The following is a 19,395-nucleotide window of genomic DNA, read 5'->3' as shown; positions in this document are numbered from 1 at the left end:
GGTGTTACGCTTTCTCCCCCTGGGCTGGTGGTATCCCTGGAGTGCTTGGTCCCCTTCAGCACCTTTATTGTGTGAAAACTCGGGTGCTCACCCTTGGCTGTCTCATGCTAGACTAAACGCTGTACAGCACTGGCTGGCGGCGAAATAGCCCCCAAAACCTCCCCCTGGCTGTGGCCACGCATGCTGCGAGCCTGGGGCCTTCCAGAGTGTATTGTTGCCTTTGTGGCAGAGATTAGAAAAGCCATGCTGTTGATGACAAAGCAGAACCCCAAATACAAACAACTGACTGGCCTGCGAAAGCACTGGGTTGTCACACACCATTATTTTGGTTCTTAGTCAGCTGCTTTCTAGATCCCTGTTTGATATGGCAGATTGGATAGTGGCCCACCACAGGACAGAGGGGAATTTTCGTGCAGTGCAATTTGTGTGGACCTTGGAAAACTACTCTTGTTTAAAGTGGTTAAGTGTTGACACAGTGTGCACTGTGCTTACAAAAAACAAAAACAAAAAAAAAACCTGTTGTTTTTTTGTTTAGAGGTGGGTATTAATTGTGTTTTGGTTCATAATCTCATAAGCATTACACAAAACACGCTACATTACAGAAAAATATTCATATTTGGTGATTAGCAGGCAGGCCAAATTACAAAGATACATGGTTATACAATAAAGTGAATGTTTAATGATTGTTTTATCAGGGTATTGTCTATAGCCAAAATAAAAAGAAAAATAACTCTGCAGTCAGTGAGCAGCAACAAACTGGGTTAGATTGAATTGAGAAACTATAAGGGTGTAGTCCTGATCTAAATATGTAATAAAAGTTTCAATCTTTATTTCTTTGTATTTCCTTGCTTTACTTTTTAACAGAAACAATCAAACAGCAGAGTCCAAATTCAAATGCTAAGTATTTGGCAATGTTTGTGTTTGGCTGGGGAGATGGCTGTGAAGCCGAAACATTTCAACACTTTATTTTTTTAATAACAAGAAAGAAAGCCTCTAGTTGTTTTCATTTCCCTTTTGTAATTCCATTCTTTCTCTTACACTTATTGTAATTTAGCAACGATGAGAGCGAGAGAGTGATAGAAGAATTAGGGAGGGGCTTCTGCTTTGGCTTGCTCTCTGCAGGCTGTAGTCCAAGGTCAGTCAAAATGTCCCTCTGGACAGATCCAGCAAGCTGTGGGTAAAACGGCTGAATGAAACACATGTCAAATGGCTTTACATCAGCGTTTCAGCATATTTTGGCCACAGCAAAGCCCACGGCTCGAGGGCAGACTGTGATAGTTAAGCGGCAGTATGAAGACTAAACTACTAAACAAAAACTTTAATGGAGATATGGAGGTTAGTTAAACGAATAAATAGAACTATAGATAATATGATAACCTTCACCTACTCCTACCTACTTTACCCAGTATACAGTATGTGTGAAAAAATAACTGATAAATTAGCCAATTTAAATAGTTTTCTGTGCAATCAACAGACACTAACAAACATAAAAAGTAGTGATTTTGATAACAATTTTAGCCATAAATGTCGATTTTTAAAGACAAAATCCTTCTCTTACCCATTTGAAAAGACATTCACAGTGTTTTTCTATTGTTTAGCATTCAGCACTTGCCATTTCCCACAACACCAAAACCAAGAATGTTCCTTCCAACTAATGAGCCAATCTCTCCAAGGATGCCAAACTCCGTGCCTGTGCAGATCTCCGTGTGTGATCGGTTTCAGTAAATAAAGCACCAGATGCGTATGTTATAAATCAGTCTGTCCGCATGTATTTGTGGCGGAATGGCTCCAAAAGGCCAACCATGTGACATTTCCACAAAATGTACTGATTACAAACAATAAGCACACTCAGACATTGTTCATCTATCGACCATACAAGTTGCAAAATCATGTTACCGGTGTGGTTGCCATTGCATACTGCATGAGATATACTGTTATGGTGTACATCAATCTTTCAAAAACTGAGATTTCATTGTGAAATAAGTTTTAAAACCTTTTCCATACTGTGGAGGACATATAGGAAACATGCTGTAACATTTGAGGGCACATCCAACCGGTAGCCAGTTAAAGAAAGTAGATTAAACTGTGATTCACAAACAAAGTGTACTTTTTCTCTCTGAATTGAGACTGTAAGAAGCGCTCCCACAAGCACATTAATACCCTCCAGTGACCCACAGAGGCAATTAAACCTAGCTGGACATCCAGAAATTTGCTGCAACACAACTGCGTTCGCACAAAGAGACAGAATGAATGAGTTAATGAAAAAGAAACACAGAGAACACCGGTTAGAATGGATAGCAATGATTATGTAGTCGAATGTTAGGGAAGTGTTTGGACAAATACTAACTCACAAAGTCAGCATCCACAGCACAACTAACATTTTGCCAAAACAGACTAGCTCTCTTCAAATTTAAAATATGTTAGTATGGATTCTGTTTCACTGCTGCTTATTCCCTTGTAACATTGCCATCAATAAACTACCTCACTATCTGTCCAGCCTTTCACAGATGCCATAAATTGTAGGTCTTGTGCATATTCTTCATGGGTGAATAGAGAATGCCAGGATCACACTGCCCCCTTTTCCATCTATATTCATTGGTTACGAGTGGCAGTAAATCCGAGGCCTGGGTGAGATTAGAGAGCTGTCCGGAGTTGGAAATGAAAGCCTAGTTTTTATCCGGTGCTCAGGCCTCCAGGGCTACAGTGACAGACACTAGCGAGGCTGAGCAAGTAGCTGCTAATATTTAAAGGGTAATAAAAACTAACAGGAATTTGCAAATGCAGTTCTCTCATCTCTTGTGAGCTGAGGGGATGGATATGTTCACATTTTTGAGAAGAACACAATTGTCCATTATTATATTTAAATTGCACTGACTATATCTGCTAGCCTGCTGCACACAGTGTGAGAGGACATAAAAACCCATCTTGCTGCTATTGACAGATGATTGTCGGAGGCATTACAAGAGACAGCAGTGCCAGCTCTCCATCACAATAAGAAATTGATCTTAAAAAGTCATCAGTCCTGCTGTCTGTAGCTTTTTATCTGCTGTTCAAGATGGTTGACCACAGAGATATGGTACCGAGAGCCTTCCACAGCTTTGTCTATAAACGGACCCCCCCACCAAAAAGGAAAGGAGATCAGATTAAATCTGCAGTCTTGCTAATTAGTCTTATAAAGGTTTCAGCGTTGCAGCAATAATATTGCAGTTCATCATGGACCCACTAAACCTCATCAAAGGCCCATTAAAAAGGAAAGAATTTCTGAATACGATCATTCTTTCACAGTAGAAAATGAGACATGGTTTCTTGTTGATTATGAGCAAACATATTCTTACACATCTCAAACACTGTTTTATTTCCCCAAAGCCGGTATGCAGTCAGTGTCAGTAATGGCCACCAGTGTGAACATTAAACGTGTTTTTTTTTTTTCTTTTTTAATCTGAGACCGTCAGAGAGGAAAGCACTTGCGACCAGCAGTTATAAATAAATTACATAGTATCCTGCTCACAAGGTATTGTGATTCAGTATCAGGCCTGGAAAATGATCATAGGCAGATAATAATTAGCTTTAAAATATTTACATTTTAAGATTTGCACTACATGAGTAGATGAGTCAGTTCCCCTCAGCTCTAGGGATTTTCACAGCGTACTTCAGCTCATTGTTTTGGTGTGTTGCATAGTTTATGCACACTTAAAGTGCTTTATATGTATATTTTGAGAATTACATGTTTAAGGAGGAAGCCAGAAATGTATCAACCTTTGTAAGTCATCTAAATAGACTATGTAAATAATGTGTTCAGTTAAGTGTTGCTATACTATAAAGCACTAAACTCCATTGTTACATTGGAATTAATGTGGAATATGTGAACAATTACAATGTTAATTTTATGACCTGATACCCCCATCATCTTTGATTTTTTTTCACCAAAGTCCCGATAGAATCACAATGTAGAGCTCTAGGCCTATAGCACTAGGAATTCAGAGACACACAAAATAACTACAGTGAAATTTGCCCTCTCACGGTGAAGACCCACTGAGCATGGCCTAATGTGACATGAAGTTCATTCCCATTCATTTTCTTGGGTACATGAGCAATCAGACCTTGCAAAACAAGGTATTACAGGCCACGTAGACTGACCAGAGTTTCAAAAAAAGGGAAGGACCAAAAGTTGTTAAAATTTCAACTTCATTGAGGGTGAAATTCGCCTGGCAACTGCAGGATTTTGCTGAAAAACTGACAAAAAAAAAGCAATGCAGTGTTGGGTCAGTAAGTTTAGTCTTTACCTACTAAGGTAACATGTCTGTGAAAGGAAAGATCCTTATTGTCTTCTCTGGGATCCCTCTTTTCTACATCCCTGGCCTCCTAGATTACAGATATAAAACAAAAACAAAATGCTAATTGGCAAAATGTCACATAGCATAAAATGTTGGTAAAAGTGTAGGTTTCTTATTTCACAAGGTTTGCTAATAAGCAAGCTACCTGCTAGTTTCCAAGCATTGAAATGCCTTTAGCAACAGTGAGAAGTGGCGGAGGCGATTTGTTCGCTCCCAGTGGGTCGTCAACATGATAATGAAATGCCAGTTGATGTGCATCTTGGGGTCAGCGAATCTGGGGTGAGTTTGGTTGAACTTGTCAGAAAACCAGAGCTGTGCAGCCACCCACAAGAGCATTTGTGCTTTACGTGTGAAAGCCCTGTCAGGCTCTGATAAACCTACTGTACGCTGATTACTGTACGCAATATTTCTCTCAGGAGTTGGTGGAGACCAAAGACAGAGCTAATAAGGAGAGAGGGTATTGTACATATATTCGCCAGTTGGCCATATCCTTAAGTTGCTCCATATCTGCTGTTGGTCTAGGCAACTGTTTGATGACAAGTTCACCATGTAAACTTACTAGGAAATAGTATGTTAGTGTTGTGTTTGCAGCTTGTTTCCGCTGCTCCCAGGTGGCCAAAAAACGTTATTGCAGCTTTAATGTCAAAGTAACGTATCCCATTTGTAAAGATCGTGTATTTAGCTATGGTCAGAGATGAGAGCAAAGGTAGCGAGGCAGTTTTACCAGGTGATCCCTATAAATACTGAACAGTGCAACTCCCTTCTAATGATTTAAGAATCAACAATTTCCCACCTATGATATAAAGCACAGTGCAGTGTTGTAAACAAGAGGTTTAAAAAGGTGAAAGGAGATGCAGGTTTAGACTGTACACAGTATAATCATGGACTGACTGCATATGAATGTCCTGATATTTTGTAAATGTCCGCTTCCTTCGTGAACATCCATTTAGGAGGTGAACTTTTAACCGTTTAAGCCCTTGCGACCACCCACACGTGCACGCATCTTCCTCTCTCGCACCTCCGGAGAGACGTGACATTGGGTTTCTTCACCGCGCGTCATCGTCGGATTGAACACTTGAGGCGGAGGAGAAACCGAGGCAACTTTTCTCTCTTCGCTCCGGTGGCGTGCGGAGCAGCGTGTGCAATGTGCCGGGAGGCTGATGGAGCGACCTTCTGTCCCCACTGGTGGGATTGTCCAGTAATATAGGACTTCGGCTCGGTTTCCCTCCTGACACAGGGAGGCCAGTTGAAGTGTTTTTCATTATATAGCTCAGAAAAGTCGCGGAGCCGTCTGCAACATTTGCTGGTAAGTGCCTGAAATCATTTGTTTTAATTTGCTGGTTGTTGTTTTTGTTTTTTTTAATCAATGTCTTACAATACAGAGAGAGAAAGCGTCTCTCTATCACCTAAAAGTCTACGTCTTTTCACTCTGTTCATTTAAATTCACAGACTGTGATCCCTTCTCCAGGCTGAGATGATCCATAAGAGCTTAACACTCCAACCGAGTCCCCCTGCAACTTAAAAGAGCCAGGTTTGGTTTTATAAACTACCTCACAACCGCAATTTAAACTACACTTTTGGTCTATTAATGCAGATATTCCAAAAATAAATAAATAAATAAATAAATAAATAAACAAAATCCATGGCATTGCATTATAGACCACTTCTGATCTCTTTAAGGAATAACTTCTCTCATTTATTATTATTTTTTTTTAACCTGGAATTACCTCAGTGGAGATCACACAAGACAAGACTGTAAGAGCTATGTATCTGAGAGCATATCTGGTTCTTTTGGCTTTGAATCTCTGTCTTTCTTAGTAGTAGTTTGCTCTGTGTTTGCTTAGCAGCCAGATTCATAGCCTTGTGCCGCTGTATCAATAAAAATCAATTTTTTTTTTATCTGGTTAAAAAGTGCTCCTTTTTTTCTTTTAAATGGTTTTATATTATAGTTTTGGTTACCTCATATGCATGCAGGGGGATTTAAGTGACCGCTTTTGCAGCAAATTAAACACCCTGTCATCACGATGAGCCTAGTCTGTGATGTGGGCTTGCTGTAAAGTGACATGGTTCTAATAAATTACATAAAGGCCTTTTGCTAGATATAATGACCTCACCAACATTTTTCATCAGAAAATATCACAGAAATATCACACATGCCAGCATGATTACGCCTGAAGCACTGAGATCATGTAATTTGTTTTGATTTGTGTTGCCATGAATCCTAACATGCATGAGTAAAGCTGAGATGGGAACTTTCTATTCCAGGTGAAGATGTGCTACTGTTCCTGACTCAGCCTGTTCAAATTTTCATCTTCACAAATTACAAATTAATACAAATACAAATTAATTGAGGATGTAACGAAAATCAATACCATTTTTCATCTAATTTTTGCTGAATCAAACTGTTTCTGTAGGTTTCTCTAAACCGAAGTAAGAGTGTGTGCTAAGACATGGGGGACTCCAACATCAGCCATATATTTGCAGCTTATACAGAGATGCAGGAGGGTCTCCCAGCAGGCAAGTTGGAGCATTATATGGATAACTATGATATGGACTATGGCACCCCTCCTGATGAGATCCCAGACACCACACAGGGCCAGGCCTTCTTTGTGGCCACCATCATTATCGGTGTGGTCCTTGTCTGCATCATGCTTGTCTGTGGGTTGGGAAACTTCATTTTCATTGCGACTCTGACACGCTACAAAAAGCTCCGCAACCTCACCAACCTTCTGATCGCTAACCTGGCCATCTCAGACTTCATCGTGGCAGTGGTGTGCTGCCCATTCCTGGTGGACTACTATGTGGTAAAACAGCTTTCCTGGAATCATGGATTGGTGCTGTGCGCCTCTGTCAACTATCTCCGGACTGTGTCACTTTACGTGTCCACAAACGCATTGCTCGCCATTGCAGTGGACAGGTGAGTCTGTTATGTTTTAATATATTTTTGTGAGTCTGTGAGTGTGGCCCTGTGAGCATGCACATGTTCAATTCAGTAAGCCACTGCTTCTTACAAAAATCTTCCAGCATTGTCTACAGATATTTTAATCAATAAAGCATCCATGTTTCTATACTTATGTCAGTACTCTCTCCTCAAATAAAAGAATAAAAACTGTATAACGGCACTGCTCTACAGCTGTAATTAAAAAATTACATGCCAGCGAAAATTTCTTCCTATTTCTGCAATCCTTTCTCTATTGGACATTAGGTCTTTGGTTGACTTTGTTAGTATAACATTCCAAGTCATTCACCATCTTGCTGTATAAACGAGATTTGAAGAGGTATTGAGACACTGATGCAATGCTTTTTTCATTATTTTTATTGGCAGATACAGTAAACATATTTTTAGGTTAAAACAGGCAACAGATGTAATCATTATTGCTCTTTTGAACAAAGATGGCTGTTGTGAAGTGTATCATAAAAGCACCACCAACCTGCTACAAAAGGTCCCCTACTACAAGCTTAATCACCAGCGGTTCTACTCCGTACTGGTTCACAGCTACTTGCTATATTTACACCAAAGTAGAGATGTTACTTTCATTGATGATACAGTCCTGTTCTTGGCATAAACTGGCACCATACTGCAACTGAGATTGGGGGGCTCAGATTTGTCTCAATGTATAACTTACCAAAATAAAAGCTTTGTGTTTTTGCACACTATCACCAATACTTCAAAGACCACGTAATGACCATGCCTTAATTAATTTTTGATTATTCATTACCCCTAAAAATCTCACCCGAAAACAGTTACTCTGTTGGGCATGCAACAGGTAGAAATCCTCTTGTGAAAAGTCCATCTGTAGATCCTCCTGTATCTGTGCCAGCTGTGTCTATTTAGTCCTTTTTCCTTTGGTAAAGGCTTAAACATACTTCCAACATGTGTCAAAAACAGCCGGGTTGAGGAGGGACATATGTAGTTTACATGCAGAAACATCCAATATTCAATTAGACTGGGGTTGGGGAGCACTCAATAAATGACAAAATCGATCGTCAGTGGGTTCCAAAGCAAGTCATGTGAGCCCCATCATTGGTAGGACAAAGAATCAACAGCAATACTTTTATTTAAGTTTAAATTTTCCTAAAGTGCTCTGTAAAGATTAGGGAAAGGTCACCTTCAAGGTTAAAGGAAACCAACATTAACTGTTGGCAAGCGTCAGCATCAAGTCGAATGCATTAGTGAACATACAAGCAGAATGTTTTTACTGAATGTATCTGCTAAATGTTAACATCATGCTTACAAGTCAAAACTTAAGGGAGAAGGGATACCAAGCTTGCAGAGTACTTCGTTTAATGTGTATGTAGGAAAAGAACAGAAAACTGAATTGATAGCACACAAAAACAAGAGGCATAATTGTTTGTAGTTTTATTGTGCAAAAGTGCTGAAGGGTACAAAAAAATGAGGTAACACCCGAAAGCAAACATTTCAGTCCCTATGACTTGCGTCAGCACTTACAGTGTCACGAGAGGCTTTACATATACAGGGCACAGGTGAAATCAATGAGCGTGTTCAGTTAATTAGAGGGTGGAATTAACAGCAAAGATACACACATGCTCAATTGACCTTTTTCCACGGCCGACATTTTGACATGTCACAGCAGGAAAAGCACAGGTGTAAATATAGATTAACGATGGCTGGGTTTCATTTACCTACTTTGGTTTCAGGGTCCTGGTATTGTGCATGTTGCTCGTTCTCACACTGTCATGGCTTACTGGCACACTTGAGAAGAACAGAGCGATTTGTAATATTATTAAAGGTGTGAAAAAGGTTTATATTCACCTAGAGTATACTGGAAAGGCCACAAGGAAGAACACAAACAAAGCCTGATAAACCATGCGAAAGACCATTACTCTCTTAACAACGCTTTTGAGAGCAGTACAAATCATAGTAACACAGTCTGTAATAGCACTTCCTCTCTCTATGTGCATGAGTGCACACAACACTCGCAGATCCACAAAGAAGTATGTTTCAGATTTTTAGATGCCTTGTGAGAAGTGTTGTTCGATTTGTGCCTAAAACATAACATTGAGGCTGTATAATGTGTTTAGTGTGCCAAAGTAATTATTACCAGCTGCGATAGTTGGGCTGGTATTGTTTTCACCTTGTGAGTCTGTGTGTGTGTGTCATCATGGCCAAGTGTGGTCCTGAAGACACCTACTGTAGCTGGAACTACCACAGAGGCGGCTTTTGCGTACTCTGGAAGATGTGTGTCTGTCTGTTTGTGGACAGATTTTGTCCCCCAGATAGCACCACTACCGTGCAAGATACAGTCACAAAACTTTACAGGTGTGTAGTTGAGATCAAAATGAAAGCCAAATTTCGAAGACGGCTGTGGTCTGACCCTTGAGTACCGAGTGCTCAAGTAATAACCTAGTAATGACGACCGAGTGCTCATGGATCAGGACGTCGACAATATGAACGGGCGTCATGGCTGGTGTGATCCCATCGCAAGATGGTCTCTAGTATGTTATTGTTCAGTCAATAATCTTCCTGCCATTGTGGGAGCTTTCGAGTGTTGACAAAAAGCAACAGCCCACTGACTGCAGCTTGTTATAGAGAACCCACAGGCCTGCTGCCAAACTAGTGGGTGATTATTTACTTCTTTGTGAGTGGTGCTCAGTATATTTACATGTTAAGTATACTAGGGAAGTGTGCATGATAATGCTGCAGCAGGAAAATGAACTGCGAAACAGAAATCAATACAAAAACAACATCAGAGTATAAAAAAAAAATACTTTTATCCAAAAATATGTTACAATCATTTGATCAAATTGTTATTATAACAAGGCCATAATAATTAATTTGAACTACTAACTCACCCATTTAAAATGTCCTTTCTTGCTCTGTCAACAAATTTAACCACCAAACAATTATATGACTATACTATAAAATTGTGTTGTAATTTTTAATCAGTAACATCATTACACAGCATCCTCAGCACAGAGGAACATCAGCAGTGAGAATTTAAATGTGTGGTTTTTTCATTTCAGTTTATGTACAAGGTCCTTCTATTTCAAATCAGATAAGGTTGTTGCAGCAACGTCTCAGATTTCGTTCAAACCTGTCCGTATCATGAGTGGGTCCCAAAACCAAGGTCTATCAAATATTTCTGTTCAAATCCTATCTGGGAAGCCATGTTTGGGCATTAATATCTTGACAAGTATTGTTCCTAGCCATACCAGGCTTTGTAGGATAGAGGACAAAAATGTTTTCTGTATACCAAAACCATTTAAAGCCTGTACTGCATGCAGTATTATTTTTATAAGGCCCTAGATTTTTTTTTAAAGTGCAAAATTCCTAAACAAGAGTGATATTTAGAGTACTAGAAACTCAAATTTTTTTCCAATATGATTTCAATCATTATTTTTTCTGCAAACACAGTCTTTTATTAATTTTGTCCGAACAATTAAGCTCTCTATCATGAATGGACATGAAGATATTCAGAATAAAACAAGGCGTGGTAGCATTCTTCGGTCATTTTCATTGGACCAAAATGGTATGTGGGGTAGCTAGCAGGAACATAAAAATGTACATGGAAATTGCCTGATGTATGGTTATTTTGGGTACAAAATGCCAATGTCCTTTCATTTTTCCTTCATACAAAAATTAAATCAGGATTACATTGTTTAGTCTCAGTATATCCATGATTATAGAATTCCTGTGCCATAGGAATTGTAAGAAATAAAGGATAAACATGTTTTAGTATGTTCATTGGAATAGAGGTTATTTGAGATGGGAATTGTGTCTCCGGTAATGTCCTGGATATTGAAAATAGGTGAAACATTTTGATAAAACTTCTGGCACAAGGAGGAAGAAGTGGTATCCAAAATGACCCTCTCTAGGTCCCGTGGGATTATCTTAATGTGTCTCCACATAAAAGGCTGGATGTGTTTAAACATGTAACTTTACAGTGTGAATGTTAGAAAGCTACTGTGTATATGTAAACCGTACTGATATGCGCGTTGAAACATGTACATGCCCTTACATGTTGTCAAGAAAACTACAAGCATGTACCCAATTCAGTCCTGTTGTTCAAGTTATGTGGTTATAGGATAATAGTTCTCATCACATGTAATTTCTAGTACATAATTTGCTACAACAACATTATTTTCTATAAAATGATTTAAATTGTTATAGATTATCTTATTCTTTTTAAATGTGGAATATAAAATTTAAGCACTCCACTGAATATAGCATCTACCAGTTAATGCCTTTTTCTATAATGAGGCCCTGATAGTAAAGATTATAGTTTGCATTAATGACCTATAGTAAAATGATAAATTATCAAGGGCTAAAAACATTTAAAAACCGTGGAATTGAACAAAAATATTTTACAGGCCTTCATTTTGGGACTCAAACATTATATAGAACAAAATCTGAGACAGTGCTGCAAAAACTTTCCTGGATTATGTCTGATTTGACACTGAATGACCCATGGAAACAAGACAGCTTTACAGTCATTTGTGGGTATATTTTTGAACTATGTCAGAGCCAGGCTACATAGGTGTTTCCCCCATTTCCAGTCTCTACACATCCTAACTCCTCCTCTGTACCTCATGCAGAAAAATTAGATTCATATTAATCTTTAAAAAAAATAATAAACATGTTTCCCAACATTAACAGTTTCTCTAAGCTGCTTTATTGAAAGTCACAAAGAATGTTTTTTCCACACTGCATGACAATATGACATTTGATTGTAAATGTTCCGAATGTCCTGCACATCATTTTGTACAAATTCCCAAAATTCAGCATAATGTAATAAAAAACTTATTTTTAAATGAAATAGATTTTTTTAAGAGATTAGTTTGATAAAATGACAAATGTATCTGCATTGAGGAGGTTGACCTATTGATATTGAAATAGGCATTTTTGTCTTTTCAAACATTGTATCATTTGAAACTATAGTACTATATAGGAACATATAAAAAACTTGAATAACGTACATTTTTTATGTGGGTTCAAGCATTTATGTGGCCTGTGAATCAATTCATAGCAGTTGTTTTAGTGCCACCTTCTTGATTTACATATGGATGAAAGATTATGCCTTAAGTAGCAAAAACCCTCAGTACTCTCTGACTCCATAAAAATTACCTTTTACCAATATGAAAAATTCACTTCACTGAATAATGAAGTATGGTTTATTGAACTTTAATCTTCCATGAGTGACTGAGAGCCATTTGCCAAATCTATTGAGTCTCCACATTTAGTTCAGACTGTTAAATAGGCTGTTTTATTGCATTGTATTATGTATTTCCAGCCTCCTCAATGCAACAATATGTCTGTGTTCTTCCAGGTACATGGCTATAGTCCATCCTCTCAGGCCTCGTATGAAATACCAAACCGCCTACTGCCTGATAACAGGAGTCTGGATCGTTCCAATTCTGATATCAATTCCCTCTGCCTACTTTGCCTCTGAGACCATATACCCTCATGGCGGCACCACCCCAACCACTCACAAAGTCTTCTGTGCCCAGATCTGGCCTGTGGACCAGCAGGCCTACTACCAGTCCTACTTCTTGTTTATCTTTGCTGTGGAGTTTGTTGGGCCTGTGATCGTCATGGCAATGTGTTACACCCGAATTTCTTGCGAACTCTGGTTCAAGAATGTCCCTGGTTTCCAGACGGAGCAGATTAGGAAGAGGCTGCGTTGTCGCCGCAAGACAGTGATGGTCCTGATCGGGATCTTGACGGCGTACATCCTGTGCTGGGCACCATATTACGGCTTCACCATCCTGCGAGACTTCCATCCAACACTAATCTCCCGCCAGAAGAACTCATTGGTTGCCTTTTACATCATTGAGTGCATTGCCATGAGCAACAGCATGATCAATACCTTCTGTTTTGTCAGCGTCAAGAACAACACAGTTAAGCACCTGAAGAAGATTGTACTGCTGCGCTGGAGGTCAACATATGCCCCCAGTAAGACTGTGGATGAGATGGATATGAGGACCTCCTCTATGCCTGTAACAGAGGAGATTGAATGTATTCACCTGAGGTGAAGAGAAGAAAATCTGTAATCTAGCAGCTGCTGAGATTTGTACTGTTAGTATACAGAAACTACATAACTGACACTAATGATTTTAACGTGGTGCATTTCTCTCATGTTTAAATCACATTTTGGAAAGTTTTCAAGCATCATGTAGAAAGGAAAGTACATGGAAAATTTAAACCTTAACAGTACATGGATTAATGAGGCAACATAGCTCAAACTTTGTTGGTCAGTAGTACATACAGTACTTCTATATGGGGTATTACGAGAATGTAATTGTTGTGCATACTGTGACTACACTGTATTATTAGATGTTGTAGCATACTGTAGGTATAAGATATATGGAAGACTTCAAAATAAGCAGCTGCTGCCTTTACTGATCCATGGTGTTGAGAACCTACCATACATAAGGTTAATGTTTGTATTGCCAGTATCTGTTTTGTTGAAATTAGTAATATCAAATAACTCTTGATACTAAAGAAATCCTTTCATTGACCATTGCTTTTGTATTTTAATTTTTGTGTGTTTTCTGTTTCTGTTTTTGGCCTCTAAGAAATTAGTTAGGATTTTTCACTAGAGATGTAATTTTGTGGAATGTAGAGTACTGAGAAGGTTCCTCTGAAGAACCAGCAAAAACATATTCCTACATCTTTTGAATGTCTTAAAAATACTTTTCTTCTTGATTATAAGTCTTTGAAAGGATTCAGTTCATTTGCTTGCATGCTTTCTTTGTATATGAATGCATTTTATGTGTTCTTATGGTAATAAACAATGACACACTGGAAAAAAAATGTACTTTAATTTATTAAGCTGTACTTCAATTTGCTTTTTTCCTGTACTGTAAGTTGCCTGTATTATCAATAGATGACACTTTCCTCCCCTAAAAAATTACCCTATAGGTCTTCTGTGTGAGGAGCTTATTGTGACCCATGGTTATGTTTTATTGTTAGGCAACCTCTTGCGGAGGTAGTAATTATTACGGGAGCAAAGGAGGAAGTCAAGTGACGTATAAGGAGTGACAAAGTCTGCATAGGGAGGAAGTCAGGGTGGATGGATGGGTCAACAAAACACAGGACTTTGACGTGGGAGACTGCTGTCCGTTTTCTGTTTGAAACCAATAGTCATAGCCTTTATTATTCTAATCACGATGGAGGTCCTCTAACCTAAATGAAGTACTTATTTTAACCAAAACCACGATCTTTCCCTAAGCCTAACCAAGTTGGGTCACCTCAGAGGGTAGGGACAAACAACATATATGGTCATTCTTGTTGGAAGACTTGTTGCCGTGTACTCATTCATTTTCAGTTGTAAAGCATAAAGCGTTGTGACCCTCATCGTAAACCCTGGAATGTGTAGACATGCCCGTAGAAATAGTGAGGGGATAAAGCCTCTTCACAGGCTTTTTTCAGACATCCCAGGTTTTGTACAGATTTGTTTATGCCCTCTATTTTTCCTAAGTAAACAAGAGTGGTGGGATTTATATGTTTGTGCTGTTGGAAAACACTACACTGGAAAACAAGTGCCACATTGAACAAATAGAAAGATTCTTTAAACCTCAAGTGCTGTTTCCGCAACTTTGAGAGTAGTAAGAATTTCTGGGTCCTTAAAAAAATGTAGATAAGATAAGATTTACATCTTTCCTGTGGATAAATTAGAGATGCGTAGTGAATGATATGAACCATTGAAATGTTTTCAGCATTACTACAGAGTGGGGAAAAAACTGAAAAATTAAATTGGTTTTGTTGTCATTTTCTCAGAATCAGCATGCAGGGATTTCATTCCAGATTTACTTTATGCACTGACATTCAACTATTTTCAATTTTGAATCCCATTGTTGAACATGTGTTAACAACCGAGCTAGCTGATGAATTTTACATTTCTCTATGTGCCTGCCTCTGAATGAAATTGTAGCAAAGTCATTGCTGCTTCTTTTTGTCACAAGATATTTTAGGAATACCTTATGAGACACTCCCAAAATGCATTGAACATTCCTAATAGTTTATGTGTTAAAGTAATTTATTTATTATCATTATTTAGAGTTCTCTGGCCCTTAAATTTGGGAAATTTATATTGATACATTGATACTGGACAATTCCGTAAAACCCTGTATTATGTGGTTAAGGTTGGGGAATGAGCTTGGTTACAGTTATTAAAAAGGAAAGCTTTAATTACATATCTGTAAGAGGCTGCAAACTCTGATTACATGTATGAAAATATGACTTTCAGCACACACATCCACAGCCGGACATCCTTACTTTACACCTCACTGCATAAAAGGCACACTACTCTCTACATTGGCAATGACCATTGGCACTTAACGTAAAATATGAGGTGCATAGTCTTACAATATGACTGTAATTCCTAGGATACTGGACTGAGGCAAAGGAGCTGGATCAACACAGGAATAACGGGTAAAGGTAGGCCACCTTACATTACAGTACCATACAGTACCTGACAGCAGTACCACTACTCAACCCTGGCCTAAAATGGGCAGTTGCACCTTTGACGCCCTGAAGAGTTCTATGTGAGCTGGTAACCGCATTTTTTGACCCCGGGCTCTTTCATTGCACCGTATTCAACTTCAACTTTTGTTTGGTGACTGTTGGTGGGAACTCACCTCAGTGCTTTGTATGCATTGTCGTTGTCAAGAAGTATTGTCATGATAGACGTAGTGCTGCCAGCGAACACAGAAAATTCCTTCACTGAAATTCATATACATTTTTTCATCACCAAAGTGTATATCATGCAAGAGAGCCAATTAAAAACAAATAGAATGATCAAAGTTTTCATATTGACATTTAAGGTATTGATTGATTCACAACGTCAACTCATCCCTTGAGCAACATACAAGCAAACATTTCACTTTAAAAGTTGCCGGTAGCTGCCAGTAGCCTTGAGCAGCACAGTGAATTAAATTATTTTTTCTAACAAACTAACGTTAACTAGTAAAGATGAAAAAGGCAGCAAAACATAATTTCATTCATCATTCACTTGAGTGACCGTATCGTTATTTGTGATGCAGAAACATTACTAAGCCAGCAGCTTGTGCGGCTTCTGCAATGCCTGCAGGAAATGAAAGCTTGCTTAGCTATGTTTTCATAGCCTGGGCTCTCGGATTAGCTCAAACTCTGCCTGCAATGTATCTTTTCCTCAGAATGGATGATGTAAGTAAATGAAATCATTCACAAAGCACTTGTGTTTATTTGCTTATATTGCTTAATGCCACGCTAATTACAACCTACTACATCCATGGCGTCTACTGATACTACTTAGCCAGGTGTTTGGCTGACTAGTCCGTAATATTCTCAACACGATGACTATATTCATAACGTCAGTCTAACATTTTATCAGGTCAGTTATAGTTGACTAATGTATGTAAACTTGGCAGCATAGGACCAATAGTTGCATAATCTTTGAAACGAGCCACAATTTAACCATGCCTGGTACACATGCGGGCACTTCACAGTTGCACTCCTATACTTAAACAAATAGCACTACAGCTCTGATCGTCACTTTGGAGTAAAATTCTGTTGTGATGACTTTCTCTTCAAAGTGCAAAACTGTGCATCTCACTGATATCCAAGTTCTTGCCAAGTGATGTCTGAGCTTCTCTCATGTTGTAAAGGTTGGAAGGATGTGCTTTCGTGCTTGAAATAGCAGCTGAAACTTTCAACGTCTCTTCATGTCAAGATTCAGGAGTTCACCTAACACCTAAAGGACAGGGGCAGTTCTCTGAAGACCGCGAGCCACACATGTTGGACAAAGACCAAAGATTATTTGAAGGAGGAGTGAAGAAGGCCATCTGCACATTACTAAACCACTTATCCTTCTCGGGGTCTTGAGCCTATCTCAGCACACAGGGTTAAGAGGCATGATACATAATGGGTATGCCGTCAATCTATCAAGAAAGTGAAGGAGCACATCCAAGTAAAATTTGAACAGCCCAAAGGGGAGCCGGCGATACTGCTCATCGGCAGTTTTCAGTGCCATCCTGCTAGTCCTTAGGCGACTTCACAGCAATCCACACCTTATTTAATGTGACATAGATAGCTCTCACTTGATGAATGAGTGACTTTAATGACTCATTTGACCTTAGTGACTGTGACTTGTAAAATCAATGTGTTAATGACAGAGGTCAAATCACCTGGAACTCACCCCTAAACGAATGAAACTTTTTTTTGCATAAGGCAACATTTAGAAAATGTTGGCTTTTTTCTCTGCATTAAAATAAAATAAATGTTACAATACTACCTTGGCAGACACAACAAATGTTCTCTGAACTTTCTTGTCCTAACATTATATTGAGTTTAGCCAAACTAGGAAAAAAAAAACATAGTCAAAAAACACGTTAATATTCAAGTAACCACCACTTTATGAAAATAACCAGTAATCAGTGTTCTTTTGTGTAAAAACCTGTCATTTCTTATAATATCATCCACATTTATTATACATACAGACATATATCTGTTTGTGTGTGTGTGTGTGTGTGTGTGTGTGTGTGTGTGTGTGTATGAAACATAGAAATGTTTGACCCTTTGAAGCATTTATTTGCTTTAAAGATAATTAGGAATGTATAAGCTTGCTTAATACTATTATACTATTATACTATTTTGGATAACATTCAGGATTGCCACTTTTCTGTACTGTTATTAGCCTAATATTTTTGATCAAAATATCATTACAAACTTGAATCCATGTAAGTCTTACATTGCCATTGTGGCAAAATGCCAGGAGCATATTAATGTTCAGTATTTTAATAGGGGTGATCCATGTAGGGCTCTGACTGTATACTGTCTGGTAGTTTAAATGATATGTCTGGTTATGTTCTATTTTTTTGTCATTGTCATCAAAAACCATGAAAAGACTTAAAACAACTATGAATTAATCCTACTAACAAGTACTGTCCATGTAGCCAAAGCCTGATTTAACCTATTGTTCTATACTCCAGACCTCCATTGTTGTCCAAAAGCTATATCAGTAAGCCATGCCGTTGCACTCTATTACATGTTCCTTCATTACAGTGAACACAGGCACTGTAGTTTATTCCCACATACACTGCCCTGCTGCCATAATCACTAACTGGGGGAGCAAATCTGCAGCTGAAAATAGTCCCCAACAAATACACTATTTACCCATTTACCCATAATAAAAATGAGCAAAAAAAAACTGCAGTACCCAGTGTTTTAAGAAATCATTTCGCCTTTCTACAGGTATAAACCTGTGACCTGTATTTATAGATTTATGTCTTCATAAGGAGCAAATGGAATGGATTTGAGCTACAAACATGCTGGGAAAGTTGGGAAGTCTTGAGAGATGGACTAACACACTATAAGTCTTTAACACACTATAAGACAGTTACAAAATATATAATATTGCCAGCCTTATTCTTTAACTGTAGCAGTATATTTGACTATATTGTTGCTCACAAGTGTAAACCACCAGTGTGGAGCAGTACTGTAAAGGGGGAGGTGGACAAGTTTACTTTGCTTAGTTACTTCCCACCTCCTGCTGCTGTGGTGGCGAAATCAGAGGACATCATTAAATTTACATTAAGGAAAGCATTCTGACTAAGCTGACTGCTTTTAACAATGTTATATGAACCCACAGCAGTGGGTTAAAAAGGCCATTCAAATTCTGATTCAGGTGCACAGTTTAACAAGCTCTAAATCATTAACTTGTAAAGTTGGAACAGAAGTAATGAAATATTGTCTGGAACACATTTAATATAAATGACATATGCTGACCTTTTTTCTTATCAACCCTCTTATCAACCTGCCATAGCGTTTGTCACTCTTATTGTTTTACAGTGAGCTTAGTCATGCTTCTTCCAATTGGGCCATTAGGTTCTTGTTTAGTATGTTGACAGCTTGTGAAGATTGTCGCCTCTTATGCTAATTTTCTTACAGGCTGTTGTTTGATGCTGGGAAATGTTTATTTTGCCATTATCAGGGTCCTTGCTTATTGTTCCCATTAGTTTATGTGCTCTGGCCCCTGTGGGTAAAGTGTCAGTTAGCACAGGGGTGTTTTTTTTTTACCCTGTTCCTCACTTTCCAGGAGACACTGCTATTAGGTCGTAC

At 38.6% G+C, this 19,395-nt stretch overlaps 1 protein-coding gene across 1 annotated transcript; it reads left to right on the top strand.

The window, feature by feature from the left end:
• The first annotated feature begins 6,784 nt into the window (after nucleotides 1–6,784).
• On the top strand, nucleotides 6,785–13,737 carry prokr1b (prokineticin receptor 1b). The gene is made up of 2 exons (XM_040139845.1): nucleotides 6,785–7,251; nucleotides 12,623–13,737. The coding sequence occupies exons 1-2, from the start codon at nucleotides 6,785–6,787 to the stop codon at nucleotides 13,326–13,328; spliced, it is 1,173 nt and encodes a 390-aa protein (XP_039995779.1). The 3' UTR covers nucleotides 13,329–13,737.
• Nucleotides 13,738–19,395: the final 5,658 nt, after the last annotated feature.

The sequence above is a fragment of the Xiphias gladius genome, chromosome 11 (genome assembly GCF_016859285.1).
Source record: "Xiphias gladius isolate SHS-SW01 ecotype Sanya breed wild chromosome 11, ASM1685928v1, whole genome shotgun sequence".
NCBI lineage: Eukaryota > Metazoa > Chordata > Actinopteri > Istiophoriformes > Xiphiidae > Xiphias > Xiphias gladius.
The sequence above is the reverse complement of the archived record's forward strand: the minus strand, read 5'-3'. Positions and strand labels throughout refer to the sequence as shown.

What these genes read in the sequence shown, in the direction of transcription:
- prokr1b (XM_040139845.1), top strand. Translation starts at nt 6,785, where the DNA reads ATGGGGGACTCCAACATCAGCCATATATTTGCAGCTTATACAGAGATG. An exon ending in CTCGCCATTGCAGTGGACAG is followed by an intron (nt 7,252 to 12,622) that starts GTGAGTCTGTTA and finishes GTGTTCTTCCAG; the next exon opens with GTACATGGCTATAGTCCATC.